This window comes from Culex pipiens, chromosome 3 (genome assembly GCF_016801865.2).
Source record: "Culex pipiens pallens isolate TS chromosome 3, TS_CPP_V2, whole genome shotgun sequence".
Taxonomy (NCBI): domain Eukaryota; kingdom Metazoa; phylum Arthropoda; class Insecta; order Diptera; family Culicidae; genus Culex; species Culex pipiens.
This window is the reverse complement of record NC_068939.1, coordinates 55976638-55999339: the sequence shown is the minus strand read 5'-3', so window position 1 is coordinate 55999339 and position 22702 is coordinate 55976638. Positions and strand designations below refer to the sequence as shown.

General features: G+C 38.5%; 2 protein-coding genes across 22 annotated transcripts in view; one reads left to right on the top strand and one right to left on the bottom strand.

Moving 5' to 3' along the window:
- The window catches only part of LOC120428611 (potassium voltage-gated channel subfamily KQT member 1), a 404586-nt gene extending 396869 nt beyond the window's left edge, over positions 1 to 7717 (bottom strand). For 4 of the 21 annotated variants that reach the window (XM_052710666.1, XM_052710668.1, XM_052710670.1 and 1 more), the window contains exon 1: positions 7003 to 7698. In XM_052710666.1, coding sequence (XP_052566626.1) covers positions 7003 to 7493 — 491 coding nt within the window. In that variant the 5' untranslated portion in view covers positions 7494 to 7698. Of the gene's footprint in view, positions 1 to 7002 lie in introns of all 21 variants that reach the window. The other 17 variants (XM_052710651.1, XM_052710662.1, XM_052710653.1 and 14 more) reach the window with 10 other exon arrangements.
- Positions 7718 to 11349: 3632 nt separating this feature from the next.
- LOC128093366 (uncharacterized) lies at positions 11350 to 12622 on the top strand. The gene has a single exon (XM_052709889.1). It carries the CDS (start codon positions 11350 to 11352, stop codon positions 12262 to 12264), a length of 915 nt encoding a protein of 304 aa, XP_052565849.1. The 3' UTR covers positions 12265 to 12622.
- The last annotated feature ends 10080 nt before the right edge of the window (positions 12623 to 22702 follow it).

Genomic DNA, 22702 nt, shown 5'->3' with positions numbered 1-22702 from the left:
ATTGAATTTGCAGTTCTTCAAGAAATACACATTCTATATTTTTTTTAAATTTTCTATTGAATTTCTTCATTTCTAATCTAATTTAATCTAATCTAATCTAATCAGACCCTAGCGCAGCCAATCTTTCGAAGGGATCCTGGAGAGTGCCTTAGGTTAGATGACGCCTAGCACTCTTCTTGTCATTTATTAACATTTGTAGTGCGCCATTGCATCGGAATGCATTGAAACATCACAAGCGTTAAAGCGGCCAGGCCTACTGCGTAAAGCCGTATCGCAGAGATGACTCGTAATTGGGTTGAGTTTGAGCACAGAGTGTTCGAACAACAACACAATTCTGAATCGACAGGGGAGGAAGAAGCGTGGAGACACACTACCATACGCTCCGAGATTTGGTTGTATTCGTTGGGAGCACCATGCTAAGAAGGTTTGGTACTCCGGGACCCTCTGGGATGGGACATTGTAATTCCACGAATGCTTAACTTTCTCGTTGGGAGCAGATGGGAATCGAATCCAGAACCATTCGCTTACAAAGCGAACATCGTAACCAGTCAGCCACGGCCGCTCCCCTATTGAATTTCTTCATTTCAATCAAAAAGTTGTTCAAAATGGGCATAAAGTGAATCTTTATTCTGGCAGACATTTGAAAAATCTATTTTTTTTCTCTTCATATTTTTTTCTGAAAAGTCCTAATAATAACCTAAAACTTTGGTGAAGACACTGAAATAATCATAAAATTCGGAATAAATTTTAAAATATTCACATGTCCATTTTTTATTATGAGTCCGCAAGATTGCATGGAGGCTTGTATAGAAAAACATATTTCTTTTGACATAGGCATGGACATAAAACATGACTTTGTCCACGCACCAACGTGTATCTTTGGAGCAGCACAAATAAGGGGGTGCGCATGGTTGCTTTAGATGATTCCATAGCATTTATACCCAAGTTTAAAATGGAATTAACTGGCAGGGAATTCACCTAAATTAAATTCTGTCGATTGGATCGTGTTTAGGCAGTTCAAATCTACCATACCGTGACGAAACTGAAGTGTTTACTGGCATTCACTTCAAGAATATCGAGTGGTGTGATCAGTCTAAGTCCAAGATTTTTTTTAATTTCTTCTTTTTAAATCCTACATTAATTTTTATGAGCTGTTGATTGACTGTATGCTTTTTTTGCATTCCATGTTGTGCTAAAAATTTTTACACCGATTTATTACCTAATGAAATTTATCAAAAAATTATTAAGAAAATGCTCCGGCAACATTGCCACTCTCTTCAATAAATCAAAATATCTGATATACCACAGTGTTATCGTTCCCGTTATCAGTAATCTCACCACTCTCTCGCTCCATAACTCACCGATAAATTTTCCCTCTCCTCTCTCGGCAATGTTTTTCTCGCGAGAAAATCTCACCCGCTCTCTTTTCACCACGCGCGCGAGCGTTTCGCGCGTCTCCCACAAAGCACATGTGCTGCTACCACTGTTCAACGCCGTGGGTAATGTTTTGTCCAGTGACGTCATAGTTTTTGCGTCTAACTTGGCTGGTGGTACACTTTTCTTGTTTTTGTCCTCTGTTCTTGTGCTGATACGGTTCTTTTTTGTGACTCTCCAGCAGGCCATTTCCGGCCGCGGCCGTGCACCCGCATATGAAGAAGAAGCAAGAAGAAGCAAGAGGCAAGTTCCTCTTGACGACCGATAGTACGAGCAAGATATTGAGGACAAAGTACCGGCAGAGCATAAGCAGAAGCGTATCTTTTTTTGCTCCTTCTTTCCGTATAGATAGTAGATTACATGTGCAGTAGAAGCACAGCAGCTTCAAAGTAGCAGCAGCAGTTGGTCACAGCACAACATCGAGGCAGCATAGCACGAGATAGTTGAGACTGCGAGTCATCGCAAGAAGTGCAGCAGGATAATAATAGAAACGGTCGCATGCAATGAGCAATGCTATTTAAAACAACGGAAAGTTGGTACAGTGTAACGACGTCACATCGACGGGAACGTGCTATCTTGTCGCACGTCGCTTTTTGAAGATTCGAACAAACACGCTTTTTAATGTTAGAACTTAACAATAAACAAAAAAAAATAGATCACGATGTAGATGTAAACAACAATAACACATATTTAGTTTTTTCTAGCCGGTCTGTGCATTGTAAACGTCTTCTAATCAAAATTCCCATCAGTAAGTTGTTGCACTTGCAGGGTGTGTCGAGATAGCACGAGCTAATCAGATCTAAAATGGCATATGTAGAGTGGCAACATTGCACGGTATTTTCCAGTTTTTTTTTCTAATTTCAGGATTGAAATCACATTTCGGGATCTGGTAAAGCTTAAAAGGTGAAGCATTGAAAGCTGCACAAAATTGTGTTCCTAGCGCAATTTGATCCAAAATCAACGTGTGACAAGTATGCACGAACACGACGACATGTGTACAACGAGAAGAACAGCCGAGTGCACAAACACAATACCGAAACGACCCCGGCCGGCAGCGGATGCGTTTTTCTGAATCGTTTGGTTGGAATGGGATTCCGAGTCTCGGGTTTCATGCGCGGTCAGCCGGCAGCGGAGGTGAAAATTAAGAGTACCAATTAAAGGTGAGCTATTTTTGAGCGGAGGAGGGCGTTCAAAAATGGCACACAAGAATGTGTATACGATTTATGGGACCGCCACGGAGAAAGTACCCATAGTGGACTAGATAAACAAACAGCAAGGAGGTGGGTGAGTGTTTTTTGTAGTTTTCCTACAGATTGAGCTCGCTTTGTTGTTTAAAGATTTGACAGTAGAGCATAGCAGATTCGCTAAAAACAATTGGGTTGAGCAAAATTTGATGTTATGATATTACCTATTTAATGTTGTAACATTACATTAATTTTGATTGAACAAATGGGAAGCTCTTATTTGAGATTTAAACTCAGTACGCTCAACGGAACACACACATCCCTATAATATACATTGAACTACAATAATTTGCACTTCAAAACGATTTTTGTGGAAGCATGAAATTTTAGCTCCTCAGAACAAGGTTCCTTTGGAATTTAATAATGTATAGTAACAGAGCAACAAGAGTAGGGACAAAAGTGCGCACGAGGCAAAGGTGCGCACCAGGCTTTTGCATACTTAATTTTAGCGTAATAAGCTCATATTCGGGGTTTTGCCATGCCAATTTTATGTGTTTACAAAAATAAAGTGAAAAAATTTAAGTTTGTGAAAGTTATTAAAGAAAGTCATTTTGATCTAATTTTTAAATTTTACAAAATTAGGTTAACAAAACATTAGGGTTACGAAATCTTTGTAGCCTTTTTACTAGTGTATAGCCTAGCCAATTACCTTTCAAACCCTTCAAAATTTTTGAAATTCCTCTTCTTCTTTTTTCCATCATTTTTCCTAAAATCATTTTTTCTAAATTCATTTTTTGTGGGGCAAAGGTGCGCACTAAAATTTCTAATGGTATTGATTCAAAATCACTAAAAAATAGTATTCAAAATGCGTTTGCAAAAATAGTAAGATTATTAACTCTAAAAATGATACTTTAGCTTAATAACTTCTACTTAGTTCGAATAAGTCAATTTAATATACAATTTTTTGATTTAGGGTAATTATCAACCCCTAATATAAAATTTAAAAATAAACTAAATTTAACACCCAAAATAACAAAAAAATCGCTTCGCCCCGCAATTCTTTATCAAATTCAGTAAGTAAAAACCAGAAATGGATCTAATTTGTTTTTTTTTTTTATCATGGAAAGAAGCTTCTGCACATTAATGGTTTAACAATACAAGTCTTCATACAAGTTTAGCAGCTATTCATACAATAATGGCAGTTAAATATTCAAAAATCGTAATAATGTGAAAGGTCATAAGAGTTTCTAAATAGTTGAGTCAAAGAAACCTGAAAATTATAACCATTGGTTTCCACGATATCGATATTTTTTGAAAACTGAGCACTTTTTGGGTGACACTTAAAAGCTAAATTTATTTTGTTCTATATATGTGAGTGAATGTATTTCAAGAGCAAATAGTTCTATCTTCAATGTCTTCAATTTGTAGGATAATTTCTTTGCTATAAAAAATATTTCTTCGGAAATTGGCTCTTTAGAGCACTATTTTTAGAAAAATCGAAAAAATAGAAGATTATTTCTTCTATTTCTTAAACTGTAAAATAAATGATCTAAAACCGATTAATTTTATTGATGCGGAGATCGATTTAACATCAAAACATAATGTAAAAGTAGTTTATGCAACATGTTGCAAAACGGTTTTTTGCAGCACGATTCGTATATTTATCCAACGATGTTCACCACATTGGATAAATATGTGATGAAAAAAAAACAACTTTTGCAATGAGTTGCCAACAGCATTTTTAGCAATTCTGAAAACACCCTTTAAATGGGATTTTCAATCAATTGTCCATGTGTTAAATTATTTCAATGTTCATCCCGACATTATTTTAAAAAGTATTACTTTTCAGTAGGTATAAGTATTGACAATTTCAACTTTATGGCATCCATATGAGTGCTGAAAAATATAACTTTTTAACCATTGTATCGAAAAGTATTACTTTTCGATTCTGTTATTTTTGGTGAAGAAAAGTAGACCATCCCAAGTAACATTTTTCCAGGAGTTTCACAAGAGCTCTTCAAGATAGCTACAGCATAGCAGTTTGGACCGTGGTATGATAAAATTATCTTCAAAACTTCTTCACTGCCCATGTTCGCATAAATGTCCCATATGCAAAAACAGCAAACTGAGAAAAACGCATTTGAAGTTTGTCCCATACATAAGGCTACGTGTTAAATTTTCGTGAAAAAACTGGATTTCCTCCTGATTTCTAGAACAAAGTACTGGATGTTATATGCTCTTTTGAAAGAGCACACAATTTTGAACAAAACTGCATCAATAACTCGAAATCGATGAAAATGCATATGAGACATTTATGCGATCAGGGGCAGTTCAGGAGTTTGGAAGAGTACTTGAAGATAGTTTTATCCTACCGCGGTCCAAACTGCTATGCTGTAGCTATCTTGAAGAGCTCTTGTAGAACTCCTGAAAAAATGTTACTTGGGATTACCGTCATCTGGGTCGAATCGGGGCACATGGGAAGAATTGGGATATCTGTTTTAGCAAGGTTTTTGCACTCTATTTTGATATTTTTGATTGATTTCGGTTAGAACAGATCAACACAGCTAAAACAAGTAGTAATCCAGCTGCGTGTAAAAGGCCTGGGTGTAAATTAAACATTGCATTATTTTATACAATTTTATGTGATTTTACACCCTGAAATATGTAGCCCATCAGTATGGGAAACCTACTTGACCCAAATGTCAAGCTCATATATGCGTTTAATCTCACAGATTTACATCGGTCTAATGGCCGAGTGGGATAAGGCGCCAGTTATTACTGTTGGTGCTGGGTTTGAATCCCGTCGGTTGCAACTTTTTTTGTGTTTGGAAAAATTGTACATGCAGTGTGTAATATAAAGTGTTTATTTTGACGAAGGTGATGTGCATGTTTTTGCATGCGATTTTACCATCGGATTTTTTGCTGTGAAGTTCCACTAAATTTGTGCATTGATTTCCTTATTTGAAGCTATTAAATGCTTTAAAAACTGCTGTCACTATTCAGACTGCAGTCCCGATTCGCCCCAGTTGACGGTACTATTACTTAACAATTTTTCATATGTTAGGATTTATTTTTGTTTTAAGATGTTTTTACATTTAGCAAAATCTTGCAGGAATGTATCGTAATAGGAAAACACGTCAAAAAATCAAAAAGATTTTTATAACAAATGAGCAAACATATTGGGTACTTTCCCAAGCAAAGTTGTTCTCCGTGCGTCAACAAAATGATATTCCCAAACAGTTTTGCATTAAGTTTGGCAAATTATTTTGCATGACCAAACAAACACTTCAAAGGCACGATTTAACGCCAGCCTGATTTTTTCCCCCGGAATGTCACTGTTGCGCAAACAACACCGTTTCAGTGCCTTCAAAAATCGTGCCCGAGTCTACAAGCAAAAACCTTTCTCGAAAGTCTTACCAGAGTAAATATTAGCATTCTTCTTTGGTGATACGCTAATTTCCCACTGTTTCACACCTTGGTGGATTTAACAACAAATGGTCGAATCCGCTGACGGCCACGTGTTTGCACATGGAATGAGGTGACAAAATTCCCCACCTTCTTCGTGGTACCCGGCGCCCATTAGTGGACAATTACCAGTGGTCATTCCCTGCTGGCGGCTGGCTAAGGTGCTGGTAATGGTCATGATGACGATGATGATGGCAGTGTTGAAAGTGATGCAACAAGCCGTTGCTGGCTGGCCGCGGAAGTTTGACGCCACAAACCGTCAAGTGGTTTTACTATTATCACCAGGTCGTGTTACCAATGGTAATTACGAGTGTCATGACTAAGGCTTGAACGGTGGTTAAACTGTAAGCGGATTGCTGGCAGTTTAATTTGAGTAGTTGGCTTTATTCTTTATTCAAATTTAATTTGTGTGATAATAATAATATCTATTAATATCTATTAATATCTATTAATCAAAGAAAATTTAACATTTATCTACTTAAAACGTCGAGTTTAATCGGGTAGCTTAGACATCAATTTCTGTTTTAAATACAAATGAATGTTTTTTATGTACCATTTCAGTTTTATACGGTTGAATTTAACACAAGATCAATTTATGAATTTTATGTTTGCATTCTCCAAAACTCATAGTGCAGCATTCTTGCTTTCCAAAACTTTGTCCTTTTCAGCATCCTCGTTAGCCGTTACTGTCTGCAAGTCAAGTTTTCCAAATAATTATACACTTCCCCGAGAACTTTTCAGCTTTCCACTCCTCGTTCAGATTACTCGAGACGCGTCTTATGTCCACCCCTTAGGACTTTTCTCGCAGGCACTTGCCCTGCTCACTTCTAATTATAATTTCGTCACCCTCTTCTCAATATAATTTGTTCGCACGGCACGGGAAAGCTAGAGCAGGTGTACAGCCGAAAAGCTCACTTACCTTTTAATTTCGTCCGAGATTTTGGTCCGCACCTCATCGTGGTCCGTGTAGTGAATCTCGGTCGAATCAAACCGTACAAAGTCCACCTTGGGCTTCTTGGGGGTGGTGGCCAAGGGCACGTCGTCCTCGACATTGATGCTGCTGCTGCTGTTGTTGGCCAGTGGCTGGCGGCACGCAGGTTGTTCCAGCGAAGTTGGCGTAGCCGTTACGGCCGAGTGGGACGGCGACACGACCGATCCGGAGTCGGCGGTGGGTGAGGGTGATCTTGAGGGTCGCCGTTGGAACAGTCCCCGCGGGGACAGTGTTGGAGGTGGTGAGGGCGAGGGGGACAACAGCCGAACGCTGTGAGTACTGTTCGTTTTGGTCTTCAGTCGGGAGCCCGGGGTCCCCAGACAGCCCCGGATTGGACGTGGGCCACTGAAGTGGACCACCGGGACCGGATGGTCCTCTTCGTCGTTTTCGCCAAGCTCGTTCTCGTACACATTTTCCATGGTTATCCAGTGCACGGTTCTAGGCTTGCGAATTTCGTCTATTCAATTCTTTTTAAGGGAAGGGCCTCGAAAGGTCATGACCCGTTTGTAACGAGGCAGTTTTATTTTTTCTTGTTCTTGATTTTACTTGGAAATCCTTTTCCCGATTTTCGTTGAGTAGAATTTTAATTAAAGCACGAGCTCAGCTTCTTTGAGGGTGTTGAGTCAGGCCGTGGCATAAGTCGAACATTACAGATGTTCATGGCTGGAAAAGATGAAAAGAAAAATATTTTGATTAGAAGGAGGGTTTTGGAGGTTCAGATTTAGGGTCATAATATAATTTCAATAATTTGGGTTATGTTCTCAGGAATAATTACCCTATTTCTGGTTTTATTTTCACCTTTTTTAGAAGAATGCAAAATAATAAAACACACTTCTTGAGGTATACAAGCATGGACAAGACATGTTGCGATAAATCCCAAAGGGATTCAAAAACGCCTAACAATAATTCAAAAAAAATTCCAACATTGAACCCCTAAAACGTAGGAATAAGAATAAAAGTAAAAATTAAATTTTTTTTTGTTGGGCCCTAACAAATTGTTTTGTGTGCCCATCCTGTTATCAAAAAAATCATATCCAAAAAATTCTAAAATTTGTGCTGATAATAGAAAATTTAACACAAATTAACATCGTTTTTTGCAAACTCAAACGAAATCCCAAAAAAAGGTTGTCCAAACCTCTCCTCGATTTTAATGAAACATGTTCTAAGGGCAGAATTGGGTTCATGACCAAGAATCCGTAGTAATTTTCGATATCTTTCTACGGATTTGCGTTACAACCTGACGTATTTGTATTTATTGTTTGTATTTTGAATAATTTTTTATTCAAAAAGACTGTATTAAAAATTCAGTGATGTTGCTAAAATGTTGGTAACTAAGAAAAACTATTTATTTGCATGCCTACACCATCTAATGTAGGCATATAATTATCTAGCTAAAAAGCTAAGCTTAGAAAAAAGTTGAGTTCTACTATATAGATAAAATTTCCTGAGAAAATACGAGCTTATTCTTTATTTTTGAAGAAATGCTTGTATGTATGTATGTATGTATGTATGTATGTATGTATGATCTCTATACCCGCAGGTAACTTGATCCTGGAATCAAATGTGAGCGCTAGGTGAACAATTCGATCATCTATTACTCCTTAATTTGTTCACCCACGTGCATGATTTTTTTTTGCACGAAATTTAGTGCTACAAATACCGGCGAATATAACAAAATTAATTCCCTCTCCCATCCCAAAAGCGCCGGAAAATATGTAGCAGATGAAGGGATACTTTGCATAGACGCCCTTGCTCCCATCACGTCACTAAAGGTATGGAGCGAAGAGAAATTAATAAGCGGGACCCTCAGTCAGATGAAAAGCAGGCAACCCTCAACTCACAGCGAACGGCGATTGGTGTTGTTGTCTTAATTGGAATGTATCGATGTTAGAGTAGATGAAAGATTTATTCGAACAAAATTATGGAAAGCTCTCACCAAAAGCACGTAATCTTCAACAGCTTGATTCCAATCTTCTCACCACGTTCGTGTTTTTAAAGAAATGTTTGCAAAACATTCTTATTTAATCTAAATTCCATTTAAATATATCTTTATGCTCAACTTGGTTTATGAATGTTGACAAAACATCAACGCTTTATACCAGTGCAATTTTTATCGCCAATTTCGTGGTTCTTTTCAAATTTTACCAACTTTTAATTCCAAAACCACATCCGCGTCACCAACAGGAAAAGAATTCATTTGAGCTTCAATTTAAATTAATATCTCATGTTCCTTTCAAATCAATACCTCACATGGTTTCAGTACGCCAAAAGTTTACGACTTTTTTATTAGCATCCATAACATGTCCACCAGTTCAGCCCGCTGCGGTCAGTATCTTGCTGTTCCACCGGCTAATTAATCCGGTTGATATACAACTTTTCAGCAATCCACCCAACTTAAAAACATTGACGAGCCTCTCACGTATATTAATTTGCTCGCTGTGGAATTCTAAAAATAAACCGTTTTTTTTTGCAAACAAGTTTGCACTGAAACAAGAAAAAAAAAACGTTTTTGCTGACGCATTTTTCCCTTAATAGAGTGGTTTATTGGGATGACTTTCAAATTTTTTTAGACAAATGATTTTCAATATTATCATTAAAAATAAAATTGATTGATAATTGAAAAGGAATCAGGGTCATTATTTAACTCCGAAAATATTCAAACATTTTTCAAAACTATTCTTTTAATTCAGAAAGAAAAATACGCCACTATCAATTAATATCTAACTATGGATCCCAACTGGATGGAAGCTGCTTATTTGGGATTAATCTGGTTAATTCTGGTATACTTTTTCTCTTCATTTTATACCTTATCAACAGGAAGGCCTCCAAAATTTGCAATTCCTTAACAGGCCGAACAGGTCTTCGCTGCGAACCTCATGGGCGTCGCCCCCCTGACCACCAACGACCACCAGACATCGCATGATATGGCTTCACACAGGCCACGCGACCACACTCGTTCTGCAGGTTGTCACTTTGCAGAGTCTCTGTCTGCCGCGGCCGGTCGAGCCAATCTGGTCCAGCAAACTGTGCCAAGAGCATGACATAGCATGTGAGGACCGAAATTTATGATGACTCGTTTAATTAACAAATCTGTTTGGGTGAGAAGTTTTTTTTACTGCTCTCGGACAAATCTATCAAACTGTCACGTGATGGATTAATTTGGCAATTAACTTTGATGGGAGGCGATAAATTCAATTAACTGAACGGGTAATCCATCACGAAAGTTTAACTACACAAATGGTTTCGAAATGCCGCAAAATTTGTTTTGTTTTAAAAATGTTTAAAACCCCTCAACGGTGCACATCACTCCATTCTGAAATAACCCAAAAGGGTAATTTTTATTTAGATTTTTATAGTTTAATTTTTTTAGCTTTGCAGAGATTTCTTATGCAGTGTAATAGTGTTCTACAAAATTGTAGAGCAGCCAATTGCTAAAAAGATGATGTGTAAACATAAAAGTTGGCTTGTATTGTATTGTATCATCTCGAGATATCGCGATTTTACGAAACAAAAGTTTTGTAACATGTTTCATGGCTTTGTTTGACACGCATTTTGGAAATAATATTTTTTTAAGAAATTTCTTGAACATGGGTAAGGCTACCAACTCTTGCTGAGCCAAAATCCGTATACACTCAAACCCCGATGGTTTGACACCAACTGTTGTCAAACGAACGGGGTCACTTTTTAGTTTGACACCCCTTTTAGACGGAGTTCACACACACTACCAAACGTTTGTTTTGATAGTGTGCGTGAGCGCCGTGTAAAAAGTGACAGTTCGTCACTTTTTAGTTTGACTTTGACCAACCAACGGGGTACAAACTAAAAAAGTGTCAAACGAAAAAGGAAAAAAAAAACCAGTGTACTTTACCGACATGACACCATGGTATTGTAGTATCCCTCGTATACTATAAAAGTATTGCCAATAGTTGAATCCTAATTGTCAGTAGGTATCATTATTGTAGGTACTGAGAATAGCTTTTATAGCACAAGGCCTGGAGAGCACGAGCAGATCTCGAGTCGATCTCTTTCCCTGCCGACCGTCGTCGTGTCAAGTCCAAATTGTAAACCCTTCTTAATATTAATAAAGTTTTAGTTTAAAAGTAAACGCGTGCATAATTTAGTCCGAGTTCGTACACTTCAACTTGGCGACGAGGATAAACGAAGTGAGTCGTAAGTGAATTTTAAATCTTTTGGTCGTCGCGTGTGAAAAAAGTGGTGGGTAAGATAAAACGATCAGCAAGTGAACACGTGGTGCGGTGAACATAACCTAGAAACATGCCGCCGAAAGAGGAACCAACAGCTGAAGGTAGCCAAGCCCAGGTCATCCGAACTGGTATGTTTGGACAGATCGAACAGTTTGTGGTTGGTGAAGACTGGGACGAGTACCAGAACCGTCTGGAGAGGTTTTTCTTGGTCAATGAAACTTCGGAAGAGTTAAAAGTGCCAGTGATGTTTACGGTTGCCGGTCCAAGTCTGTACACTTTGGCCACAAGGTTGTGTGCTCCCGATAGTCCCCGTAAGAAGACGTACAGTGCGTTGGTTGAACTATTCAAGGCGCACCTAGCACCGACGACAAACGTGGTTTCGGAGCGATACGCCTTCGGGAAGTGTGAACAGCTCGCGTCCCAAACAATCTCGGAGTTCGTGGTTAACCTCAAAGCTAAAGCACAGTCGTGTGAGTTCGGGACTTTCCTGTCCGATGCTCTGCGGGACCAGTTCGTCGTGGGGGTCTACGACGAGAGCCTGCGGAAGAAGCTGCTGACGGAGTTCGGCTTGACCTTCGACAAGGCTTGCAGCATTGCTCGGAGCTACGAGGCCGCCCTGAACCAGAACAAGGAAATGTCGAGCCAGTCCGAGGTACGGTTTGCGAGAGTTCAAAAGGTAAGTGGTCAACAGTCCACGGGCGGAAGGAGAGGCGAAGGTCAGGTGAGTAACAGTCGTTTCGGACCATGCTTCCGGTGTGGACGCCATCATAACCCAGCAACGTGTCCGGCGCGTGACTGGAAATGCTACACGTGTGGAAGGAAAGGCCACATCTCTACATACTGCGAAGGTGAGTCTGAGCAATCTGGTTCGGAAACTGATGACCGCCGAAACGAGGATCGCCGCGTTGCAGAGTTGTCAGAAAGCGTGGAAGTACTTCGTCTGAACATGTGCTCGGAAGTAAGTGAGTCGAAGAAGAAGCAATAGTCTTAGTTTCAAAAGAAATTCAAGGTCGAGTCGTCAGTAGTAGTCGTCAAGAGTCGTCAGTAGCAGTCGTCAGTAATAGTCGTCAAAGTCAAGTCGTCGTCAAAATGCTAGCAAGAAAAATTGACCAGATCTGGAGTCAAGTGAAACGTTTCATAATGTCGTCAGTCGTCAGTAGTCACTCAAAAAGTTATCCGGAAACTTTGGTGAGTCTTAGTTTGTCGTGGGAGAGATGTAGTATCCCTCGTATACTATAAAAGTATTGCCAATAGTTGAATCCTAATTGTCAGTAGGTATCATTATTGTAGGTACTGAGAATAGCTTTTATAGCACAAGGCCTGGAGAGCACGAGCAGATCTCGAGTCGATCTCTTTCCCTGCCGACCGTCGTCGTGACAAGTCCAAATTGTAAACCCTTCTTAATATTAATAAAGTTTTAGTTTAAAAGTAAACGCGTGCATAGTTTAGTCCGAGTTCGTACACTTCAGGTATAACAAAAACTGTCAAGGAATTACAGTGGACTCTCTCGTTGTCGATATTCAAGAGACCGTCGAGAGAGGGAGTTATCAAATTATAGAACGGAAAATCCAAGCAATCTTCTTTAAGGGACTGAAAATTTTATTGACAGCTGGAGCAATATTGTTATCGAGAAGATCGACAGCCAGAGAGTCCATTGTATTTAGATATGTTTGGAATTTGGGAATTAAAAATATTTTTGTTAAACGTTTAAAAGTTTACGAAATGTCAAGTTTGCTTTTACGAATAATAACGCTGTTAGTGTTTTCACGAAAACATTTCTAGAGATTCTATAAATACAAGCACAACACAAGGTTTTCACAAGCCAAAATTTCATCTTTAATTTAATAAATATGTTTTGTAAGGATTTTGAAAAGAACAATCATTGACAATCAAGTTTGAACTGAGGAAAACCCGGAAAATTATGCAAGGTATCCCTTTAAAATCTAACTGACAGTTAAATAAAATATCTTATTAGAGAAAGCTTTGGCCCAATGAAAAAAGCAATGACATTTTTAAAAACTAACTTAATCCACCTATGTGGTTGATGCCTTCCTCACTTTTTACCAACAATGGGTAATATGAGTGGTTTGGACACATATTTCAGCTTTTTTTTTAGGTCCAGAAAAATAAGTACACAGATATAACTTAAGTTGTCATAACTCGAACCAGGGTTGCCAGATCTTCAATTATGTGGACTCGTTGGAAAGGTCTCTCGATTACCTAACCAACGATGGGTCGGATGATGGATCCGGACATCGTTTGTATACCTTTAAGTGAGATCCGGCTTCAAAAAAGTACATAAATATCACTTAAGTGGTCATAACTCGAGACAGGGTTGCCAGATCTTTGATGTTGTGGACTCGTTGGAAAGGTCTCTTGATTACCTAACCAACGATAGGTCGGATGATGGATCCGGACATCGTTTACATGCATTTAAGTGAGATCCGGCTTCAAAAAAGTACATAAATATCACTTAAGTGGTCATAACTCGAGACAGGGTTGCCAGATCTTCAATAATGAAAACTCGTTGGAAAGGTCTCTCGATTACCTAACCAACGATGGGTCGGATGATGGATCCGGACATCGTTTACATGCATTTAAGTGAGATCCGGCTTCAAAAAAGTACATAAATATCACTTAAGTGGTCATAACTCGAGACAGGGTTGCCAGATCTTCAATTATGTGGACTCGTTGGAAAGGTCTCTCGATTACCTAACCAATGATGGGTCGGATGATGGATCCGGACATCGTTTACATGCATTTAAGTGAGATCCGGCTTCAAAAAAGTACATAAATATCACTTAAGTGGTCATAACTCGAGACAGGGTTGCCAGATCTTCAATGTTGTGGACTCGTTGGAAAGGTCTCTTGATTACCTAATCAACGATGGGTCGGATGATGGATCCGGACATCGTTTACATGCATTTAAGTGAGATCCGGCTTCAAAAAAGTACATAAATATCACTTAAGTGGTCATAACTCGAGACAGCGTTGCCAGATCTTCGATGTTATGGACTCGTTAGAAAGGTCTCTTGATTACCTAATCAACGATGGGTCGGATGATGGATCCGGACATCGTTTACATACATTTAAGTGAGATCCGGCTTCAAAAAAGTACATAAATATCACTTAAGTGGTCATAACTCGAGACAGGGTTGCCAGATTTTCAATTATGTGGACTCGTTGGAAAGGTCTCTTGATTACCTAACCAACGATGGGTCGGATGATGGATCCGTACATCGTTTACATACATTTAAGTGAGATCCGGCTTCAAAAAAGTACACAAATATCACTTAAGTGGTCATAACTCGAGACAGGGTTGCCAGATCTTCAATGTTGTGGACTTGTTGGAAAGGTCTTTTGATTACCTAACCAACGATGGGTTGGATGATGGATCCGGACATCGTTTACATGCATATAATTGAGATCCGGATATATGTGAAAACACATTTTTATACATAACTTTTGAACTACTTATCGAAACTTCAAACAATTCAATAGCGATGTATGGGACCCTAAACCAAGTCGAATGCAACTGATTCGATCAAAATCGGTTCAGCCAGTGCCGAGAAAACTTGGCAAGATTTTTGAACACATACATACATACACACACACACACACATACACACACACACATACACACACACAGACATTTGTTCAGTTTTCGATTCTGAGTCGATATGTATACATGAAGGTGGGTCTTCGAGCTTTTAATAAAAAGTTCATTTTTAGAGCAGGATTATAGCCTTACCTCAGTGAGGAAGGCAAAAGTTGTTAAAATTCCGTACAAATCCGTATTATGCGAAAAATTCCGTACAAAAATTCCGGTCTGTTAAAAATCCGCGGAGAAGGTCGAAAATCCGTACGGTGAGGAAAAAATCCGTACAGTTGGTAGCCTTAAACATGGGTAATTCTCAGCCAACTCACACAGCAGTTGCCCGACCCCTCTTCGATTTGCGTGAAACTTTGTCCTAAGGGGTAACTTTTGTCCCTGATCACGAATCCGAGGTCCGTTTTTTTGATATCTCGTGACGGAGGGGCAGTACGACCCCTTCCATTTTTGAACATGCGAAAAAAGAGGTGTTTTTCAATAATTTGCAGGCTGAAACGGTGATGAGATAGAAATTTGGTGTCAAAGGGACTTTCATGTAAAATTAGACGCCCGATTTGATGGCGTACTCAGAATTCCGAAAAAACGTATTTTTCATCTAAAAAAACACTAAAAAAGTTTTAAAAATTCTACCATTTTCCGTTACTCGACTGATGTTTAATAGCAAACCCCTTATGTCTATATATCAAAATTTCTGTAATTGTCTGCTCTACAACTTTATAGAACATTGTTACACTCTAAAAAATAACCCTGCGAAGTTAGAAAAAATACGAAATTTTAAATGAAAATTTTTGTTCTAAATGAAAAAATGACCCTTCTGGGTCAATGTAAATTCGAAAAGTACATTAAATTTTCCATAAAATGACATGTTCCAAAAAACTTTACAGTCAAGTAACGGAAAATGGGAAATTTTTAAAAAAAATTTAATTGTGTTTTTTTCGATGCAAAATACGTTTTTCCGGAATTCCGAGTACGCCATCAAATCGGGCGTCTAATTTTACATTAAAGTCCCTTTAATTCCAAATTTCTATCTCATCACCGTTTCAGGCTGCAAATTATTGAAAAACACCTCTTTTTTCGCATGTTCAACAATGAAAGGGGTCGTACCGCCCAACTGGCACGAGATATCCGAAAACGGACCTCGGATCCGTGATCAGGGACAAAAGTTACCCCTTAGGACAAAGTTTCACGCAAATCGAAGAAGGGTCGGGGCAACTTTTCCCGATTTCGTGTGAGTTGGTAGAGAATTACCCAAATTTGAAAAATTTACCCAATCTTACCTCTTAGAAGGGGTGACGTTGGGTCATATTAAACTTAAATGATGCTCAAATACAAATATATGGTAAAAACAAGTAATCCAACAGTGTTTCTTGTTCGACGGAATCGTACTGACATGCTACAATGTTTGAAGTAGAGATTCTCAAACATTCAGGTACTTTTCCAATAATTCCAACAAAAATATCAAAAGGGGTGGTGACGCGCGGTCAATTATGTGGCATTGTGTGTGAAAAGAAAAGAATTTTATTTCGTGTTTCATCCTGGTTGGCTTGCCCACAAGCAGAAAAAAAATCAGTTCAATTAGTTGGGTGGTGACGCGCGATCAATTATGTGGCATTGTGTGTGAAAAGAAGAGAATTTTATTTCGTGTTTCATCCTGATTGGCTTGCTCAAGTCCTTCCTACATCATCGTTAATCGGGAGGCACGACGTCGTGTGAATTGTTGCATTAAAATAAGTTTAAGTATTACTGTAAATGACTGTAAAAAAGTCCTTCCTATATCATCAATGTCGTCTGGGTAATCGTGATAAAAAATTACATTTATTCAGTATTTAAATACCTGTGCGCGAGTGTTTTGGAATGCTAATTAGAAAGACCTTCCCATAGCATCGTTGCTCGGAAGGCTCGCCGACGGGTTTGTTATGAAAGTCCTCCCCATAGCATCGTAGCTCGGGAGGCATCGAAAAGCCAATACCTTATCCTACTAACCCAAAAAAAAATAATCACGTGATGCTTGAAGGAGATGCTGTGGATTCAACGGTCTCAAGCGGTATCAACAAGTATATAGCGAAAAACTATGTGCTTGATGAGTCTGCAACTTCAACTATCGGACTAACATTCCTCCCTTTTGTTGAACTGCAGGCTTCTTGGGAGGGCGCCGGTATTGACTAATAAAGTCGGGGTCTTCAGGGGTTAAACAGTGAACGGATGGTTGGCTCCCACTGATCATTTTTGATTCATTGTTTAACTTCAGCTGATCTGTCAATAACGGAGTAGCAGCTCATTGGCAGTCAACCATGCTCATGCTCATGCTCAATTCCAACAAAAATATCAAAAAGTTGATTTCTCGAAAGGTCATTTTTGGCAAATAACGTACCTTAACTTTAGACAGATGCTAAAATGGCAGGATTTGTTCTAGGAACGAGACTTTCTCAGCCAAGCCATCTTAAGATGTCTCACCCTCAGACCCAATGTCTCCCAAACTGACGGTGATAACAGTGGAGCCGAAATAACAGGAGTCGGGTCTTTTTGGAGGATCTGGAGTAGAAGTTTGCAAAATTTGAAAAGCTGTTCTCAGAGTCTGAGTTTGCTAATTTACAACAAATGTAACATGTTTTGTTTTAGACTTTAACAAAAATGTATATAAAATCTAGAAATAAATAAGTATTTATTTTTAATTCTGAAAAGTACGATGCAAATTTAAGTGTAATAGCCAATGAATTATTTATCAGTACGTATTTGATCACACAATGTTTAATTATTTTAACATTACGTAAATCCCGCTCTCCAACAGGTAGCATTTACTCGAAGCAATTTGAATAATCCTCCAATTAGCGCACATGTCGTTTAATTGTACACTTTCCGCAGAATTCCTTAAAACAATTATCGAATGCTGCTTCCATGTGCTAGGGACCACAACAGACACGTCGATGCAAATTTGTCATTCCATCTCGCATAAATCTGACCAACCTCGTACTTGTGTGGCACAGTAAATCAGTCACTAATTTGTCGGCTCTCATCGATCGGCGACTCTATCGAACTGACCGATCAACGCAGGGCACTACTCTGTTGAGTCTGTCTATATCAAAAGTTGATTTGTGCAGCCAGGCGACACGCGTTCCGGTGTGTCACTCTGCTGTTTGAACAAGCGCAACTATTAGTGAATCGATAATGAAATACATCATGCAAAAAAATCTGTAAAACTTGTTAAACACGCATTCACGAGCTAGCACAGTGCAAAATGTGTGTTTGAATTAAATTGCAAGTTCAATTAGAGACTACCCACTTTTTTCTTTCTGTGCCTACCAAGCCAGGGTTCGCCACTTGGCAAATTGCCGGTTGTCACTCAATCCGGATCCGCCTCGTGTGACGACAAAGTGGTGTGTCGTCCAGCAGGCCACGGAAAACCCGTTTGGGCACTACTGCCGGTAGCCGGGACTGGTAGGCCGACACCGGCACAGATTCTATGTGACCGAGTGCACTTTTTTTTTGCATAAATTTGGTTGTGACTTTAGACAGTGTTTTTTTGCGAACATTTAGTTTGATGCATGTAGACTTAAGTAGAATTTCTCCACGTCTTGTTCTAATCCTTGGGTTCAAGTCAAGTCAAGTTCTCCTTCAATAGGGACCAACCTTCAATACATGCAAATATTTGCTGTTAATTATCAATAAGCTCCATTGAACTTGAAAGTAAGTGAGTATAATAAGCAAGGCAGGTGTAGTTTGTTTTATGTTTAAAAAAGTTGACCAGGTGCGTTTATTAAGAGCGAGTTTTTCACCGATGTGAAACAGGTCGTATCGAGGTGCTCCGATTTGGATGAAACTTTCAGCGTTTGTTTGTCTATGCATGAGATGAACTCATGCCAAATATGAGCCCTCTACGACAAAGGGAAGTGGGGTAAAACGAGCATTGAAGTTTGAGGTCCAAAACACATGAAAAATCTTAAAATTGCTCGCATTTCCGTAAAACTTCATCAATTCCAACTCTCTTAGATGCATTCGAAAGGTCTTTTGAAGCCCTTCAAAATGTGCTATAGACATCCAGGATTGGTTTGACTTTTTCTCATAGCTTTTGCAAATTACTGTTAAAAATTGATTTTTTTAAAACCTTAATAACTTTTGGCAACAGCCTCCAACACCCATACTCCCACAGGTTAAAAGTTAGGGAATTTCATGGACTATTAGCCTACGGTATTAACTTTTTGGCCAATCGCAGTTTTTCTTATAGTTTTCGATTTTTCTAGAACAAACATTTTATAACGTTAGTTTTTGCCCTGTAGGCCAAGAAGACGGCACTTTTTGGTCTCAATTTTGTCATATTCGGAATCCTCGGTCAATTTCACGTAAGTTAGAAGTATTGGAGTTGTAATTTTGATTTAAAAAATAATTAAATAAAACATTTTTGAAAAAGGAAATAGATCTTATTTACCCTATGATCAATACGTCAAATGCTGTATCAAGTAGGCGAAAACTTGTTTACCCCTAATCCGACAAAATTCTAAATAATATTTTAATTAATTCTAAATGGCATTTTTTCCAATCAAATTCAAAATTCCAACACCTCAATCTAATGTAAAATTTTCTGAGGATTCCGAATATGTCAAAATTGAGACCAAAAAGTGCCGCTATGGAGGCCTACAGAGCAAAAACTAACGTTGTAAAATGTTTGTTCTAGAAAAATCGAAAAACTATGAGAAAAACTGCGATTGGCCAAAAAGTTAATACCGTAGGCTTATAGTCCATGAAATTCCCTAACTTTTGATCTATGGGAGTATGGGTGTTGGAGGCTGTTGCCAAAAGTTATTAAGGTTTTAAAAAAATCAATTTTTAACAGTAATTTGCAAAAGCTATGAGAAAAAGTCAAACCAATCCTGGATGTCTATAGCACATTTTGAAGGGCTTCAAAGGACCTTTTGAATGCATCTAAGAGAGTTGGAATTGATGAAGTTTTACGGAAATGCGAGCAATTTTAAGAATTTTCATGTGTTTTGGACCTCAAACTTCAATGCCCGTTTTACCCCACTTCCCTTTGTCGTAGAGGGCTCATATTTGGCATGAGTTCATCTCATGCATAGACAAACAAACGCTGAAAGTTTCATCCAAATCGGAGCAACTCGATACGACCTCTAGAACAAACCGAGCAGAATCTACAAATACTGCCTCTTAATGTCATTAAAATCCGTTTTTAAACGTCCTAATAACGAACAGTCTTAAGACGGTACTCAGAAAAGACCTTTTTCAATTTTCATGAAACTCTGTTCTCTCGGGTAATTTTGATTCCAGATCACGACCAGAACCGAAAATGACAAAGGTTGCGAATTTATCCAATATTAAAAAAAAATGATATCCGGAATTCATAATTCCTTCAATTCGTGTCCCTTTTAACACTGGAACGCCCAACGCATGTTCAACTCACACGGACGCCCAAGCCTCCCAAAAAAGTTCAAACGGTAACTTCAACTCGCTGGTTCTCGGGCATAACTTATGTCCGAGAACCAGCGAGTTGAGGTTACCGTTCCAACTTTTTTGGAGCCTTGGGCGTTGGAATGTTAAGAGAAAAGTTGTTGTCTATTCCTGTACAATTCTGAGTTGAAAACTGTTACAAAACAGGCTCCATATTAATGATTAAGAACTATCATTTTCCATAAGAACAAAATTTCACAAAAATCGAGAGGGGTCGGTCAACTTTTTCAGATTTGTTGTGAAAGAACATTTAAGAAAAACTTAATCTTAATAAAAAAAATATTTCATAACAGCGTCTCACATAATAATTTGATGAAATATTGAGAGATGTGTTTTAAACAGGCAGACAGCCACCAAATTTGTCTAAAATGATTTACCTTAACTTCTAAAAAATCTTCATAAAATCGAAACATCACATAATATGGAGTTCGGATAGTCTGAACTGTATGGCCGGATTTCGTCCTGGAAACCCCTATAGTAACAGCGCCTACTGAATGTTGTTCAACAAAAACATTGTTTTCATCGTAAGTATATTCTTTTACGTATGATTTTGTAAACGGATACTGTCACTGGGGTGAATTGGGCTACAGTTTGAATAGGGACAGCAGTTTTTTCGGACAGGATGAAATTCGGAAAACGATGAACTATGTTTGTTGTTCTGTGTCTTTTTTAATCCGAAACTTATCAAACATATCCAAATATAGTGCAGTAAAAAGTCTAAAACAGCTGTCCCAACTTGCCCCAGATAACGGTAGTCATATAGATAGAACACAAAATATTTGCTCAATTTGTATTAAATTGTGCTGACGAAAATTTTAAACATGATAAAACCCGAGCAGACGGAATAACTTGGGAATAACATTCTTTGTTATTTGAAAATACTAGGCCAATAACATTTTATGTTATTTATAACAAGATTTGTTATTCGCCGTTATGATTTTTTTGTTATTGGATTGTTATTGTAATAACAGACTAATAACATTTTACGTTATTTTTCGAACAAATCTTTGTTATTATTTTTTGTTATTTTAACAACTAATCCGATCATCCCAATAACGTTTGGAGTTATTCTTCCATAACAAAAAATGTTATTCCAAAGTTGTTTTTGCTGTCAATCAATATCAGACCAATAACAATTTTTGTTATGATAACATAAACTGTTATTGAACTCTTATGCAAAAATGGATTTTTCAAGATTATTCCATAACACTTTCTGTTATTTTAACAGTATTTGTTATTGAAATGGCATGAATTTAGTTATTACCGTCTGTTCGGGAATGTAATTCCCTCACAATTCAACTGAAAAGTCTGTTATCTCACCGATCAACATGTTTGAAATCTAAATTTTCTCTTTATCCTCCAAAAGTCGACATAAACGACATCAAACATTAACGCGTGAAATCGAAAGCTTTACCAGTTTGTGTTCGAATCCATTGTCGAAAAAGCTCCCATTTCCCCCAGTAAGCATCGATGCTCCATCTGTACGAAAGCTCAACCTGAAATGTTATCTACGTTTTCGAACGCGAGTGCTTTTCAAACAAGTGCGAAAGCAGCTCACTCTCACGCTTTCCACTTCGAAGTTTTTCCCTCAACGTGAACGGAAAAGAGTGAGAGAGTTTTCCCGATTCATTTTGTGCATGCTCATTTTAACGTTTTCGCGAGAAGAGAACAAGTTTCAGATGAATGAACTCCCTTGCACGAGCTGTTTGAAGAGATCACGATGAAATCTCACAGAATGAACTCGTGGATTCACTCGTGACGTCACGGTTTCGTACTCTAGCATCGTCGTAGTAAATAAAGCATGCTGAAACAGCTGTTGAGCGGATACTTTGAGAGTAAATTCATCGTGAAACCAGAATCCCTACCACGACCCACCGCATCGCTGCCAAGGGATATCGGCCTAGGGGGCCTAGCTTGTAATGTGATTTACCTAAATTGAATTTGTGCCCTTGAGGGGCTATTTTCGGGAACGCGGGACCGGGGTCAAACCCGCCGGCGATTGGGTTGAGTGCCCGTGGTAGCGTTCTTCTTCTTAAAGTAAAGACGGCGGTGGTGGCTTCCGGCCAACTAAACAACCAACGGACGAGCGGTTGGGTGCTAATGATGCTTGGAATATGATTTTGTAAAATGGAATTATGGTGTCTCCCGCGAGCGATGATGGCTAATCAAATGAAGCGTGGGGCGATTAAAGTTAGTTAATCGGGTTACTTTATTGATTGGCGGTTGATTGGGGGATGAGCTTTACAAATACTTTGCTGTAAGAATGTTTAAAGGGAAAATAAAATGGTAACAGCATAACAACGCCTGACATCTGAATAAAATTGGAAATAAATAGCATGAAATAATCGCATTA

Bases quoted from the DNA above. Each gene is read 5' to 3' on its own strand.
- LOC128093366 (XM_052709889.1), top strand. From the start codon at position 11,350: ATGCCGCCGAAAGAGGAACCAACAGCTGAAGGTAGCCAAGCCCAGGTC.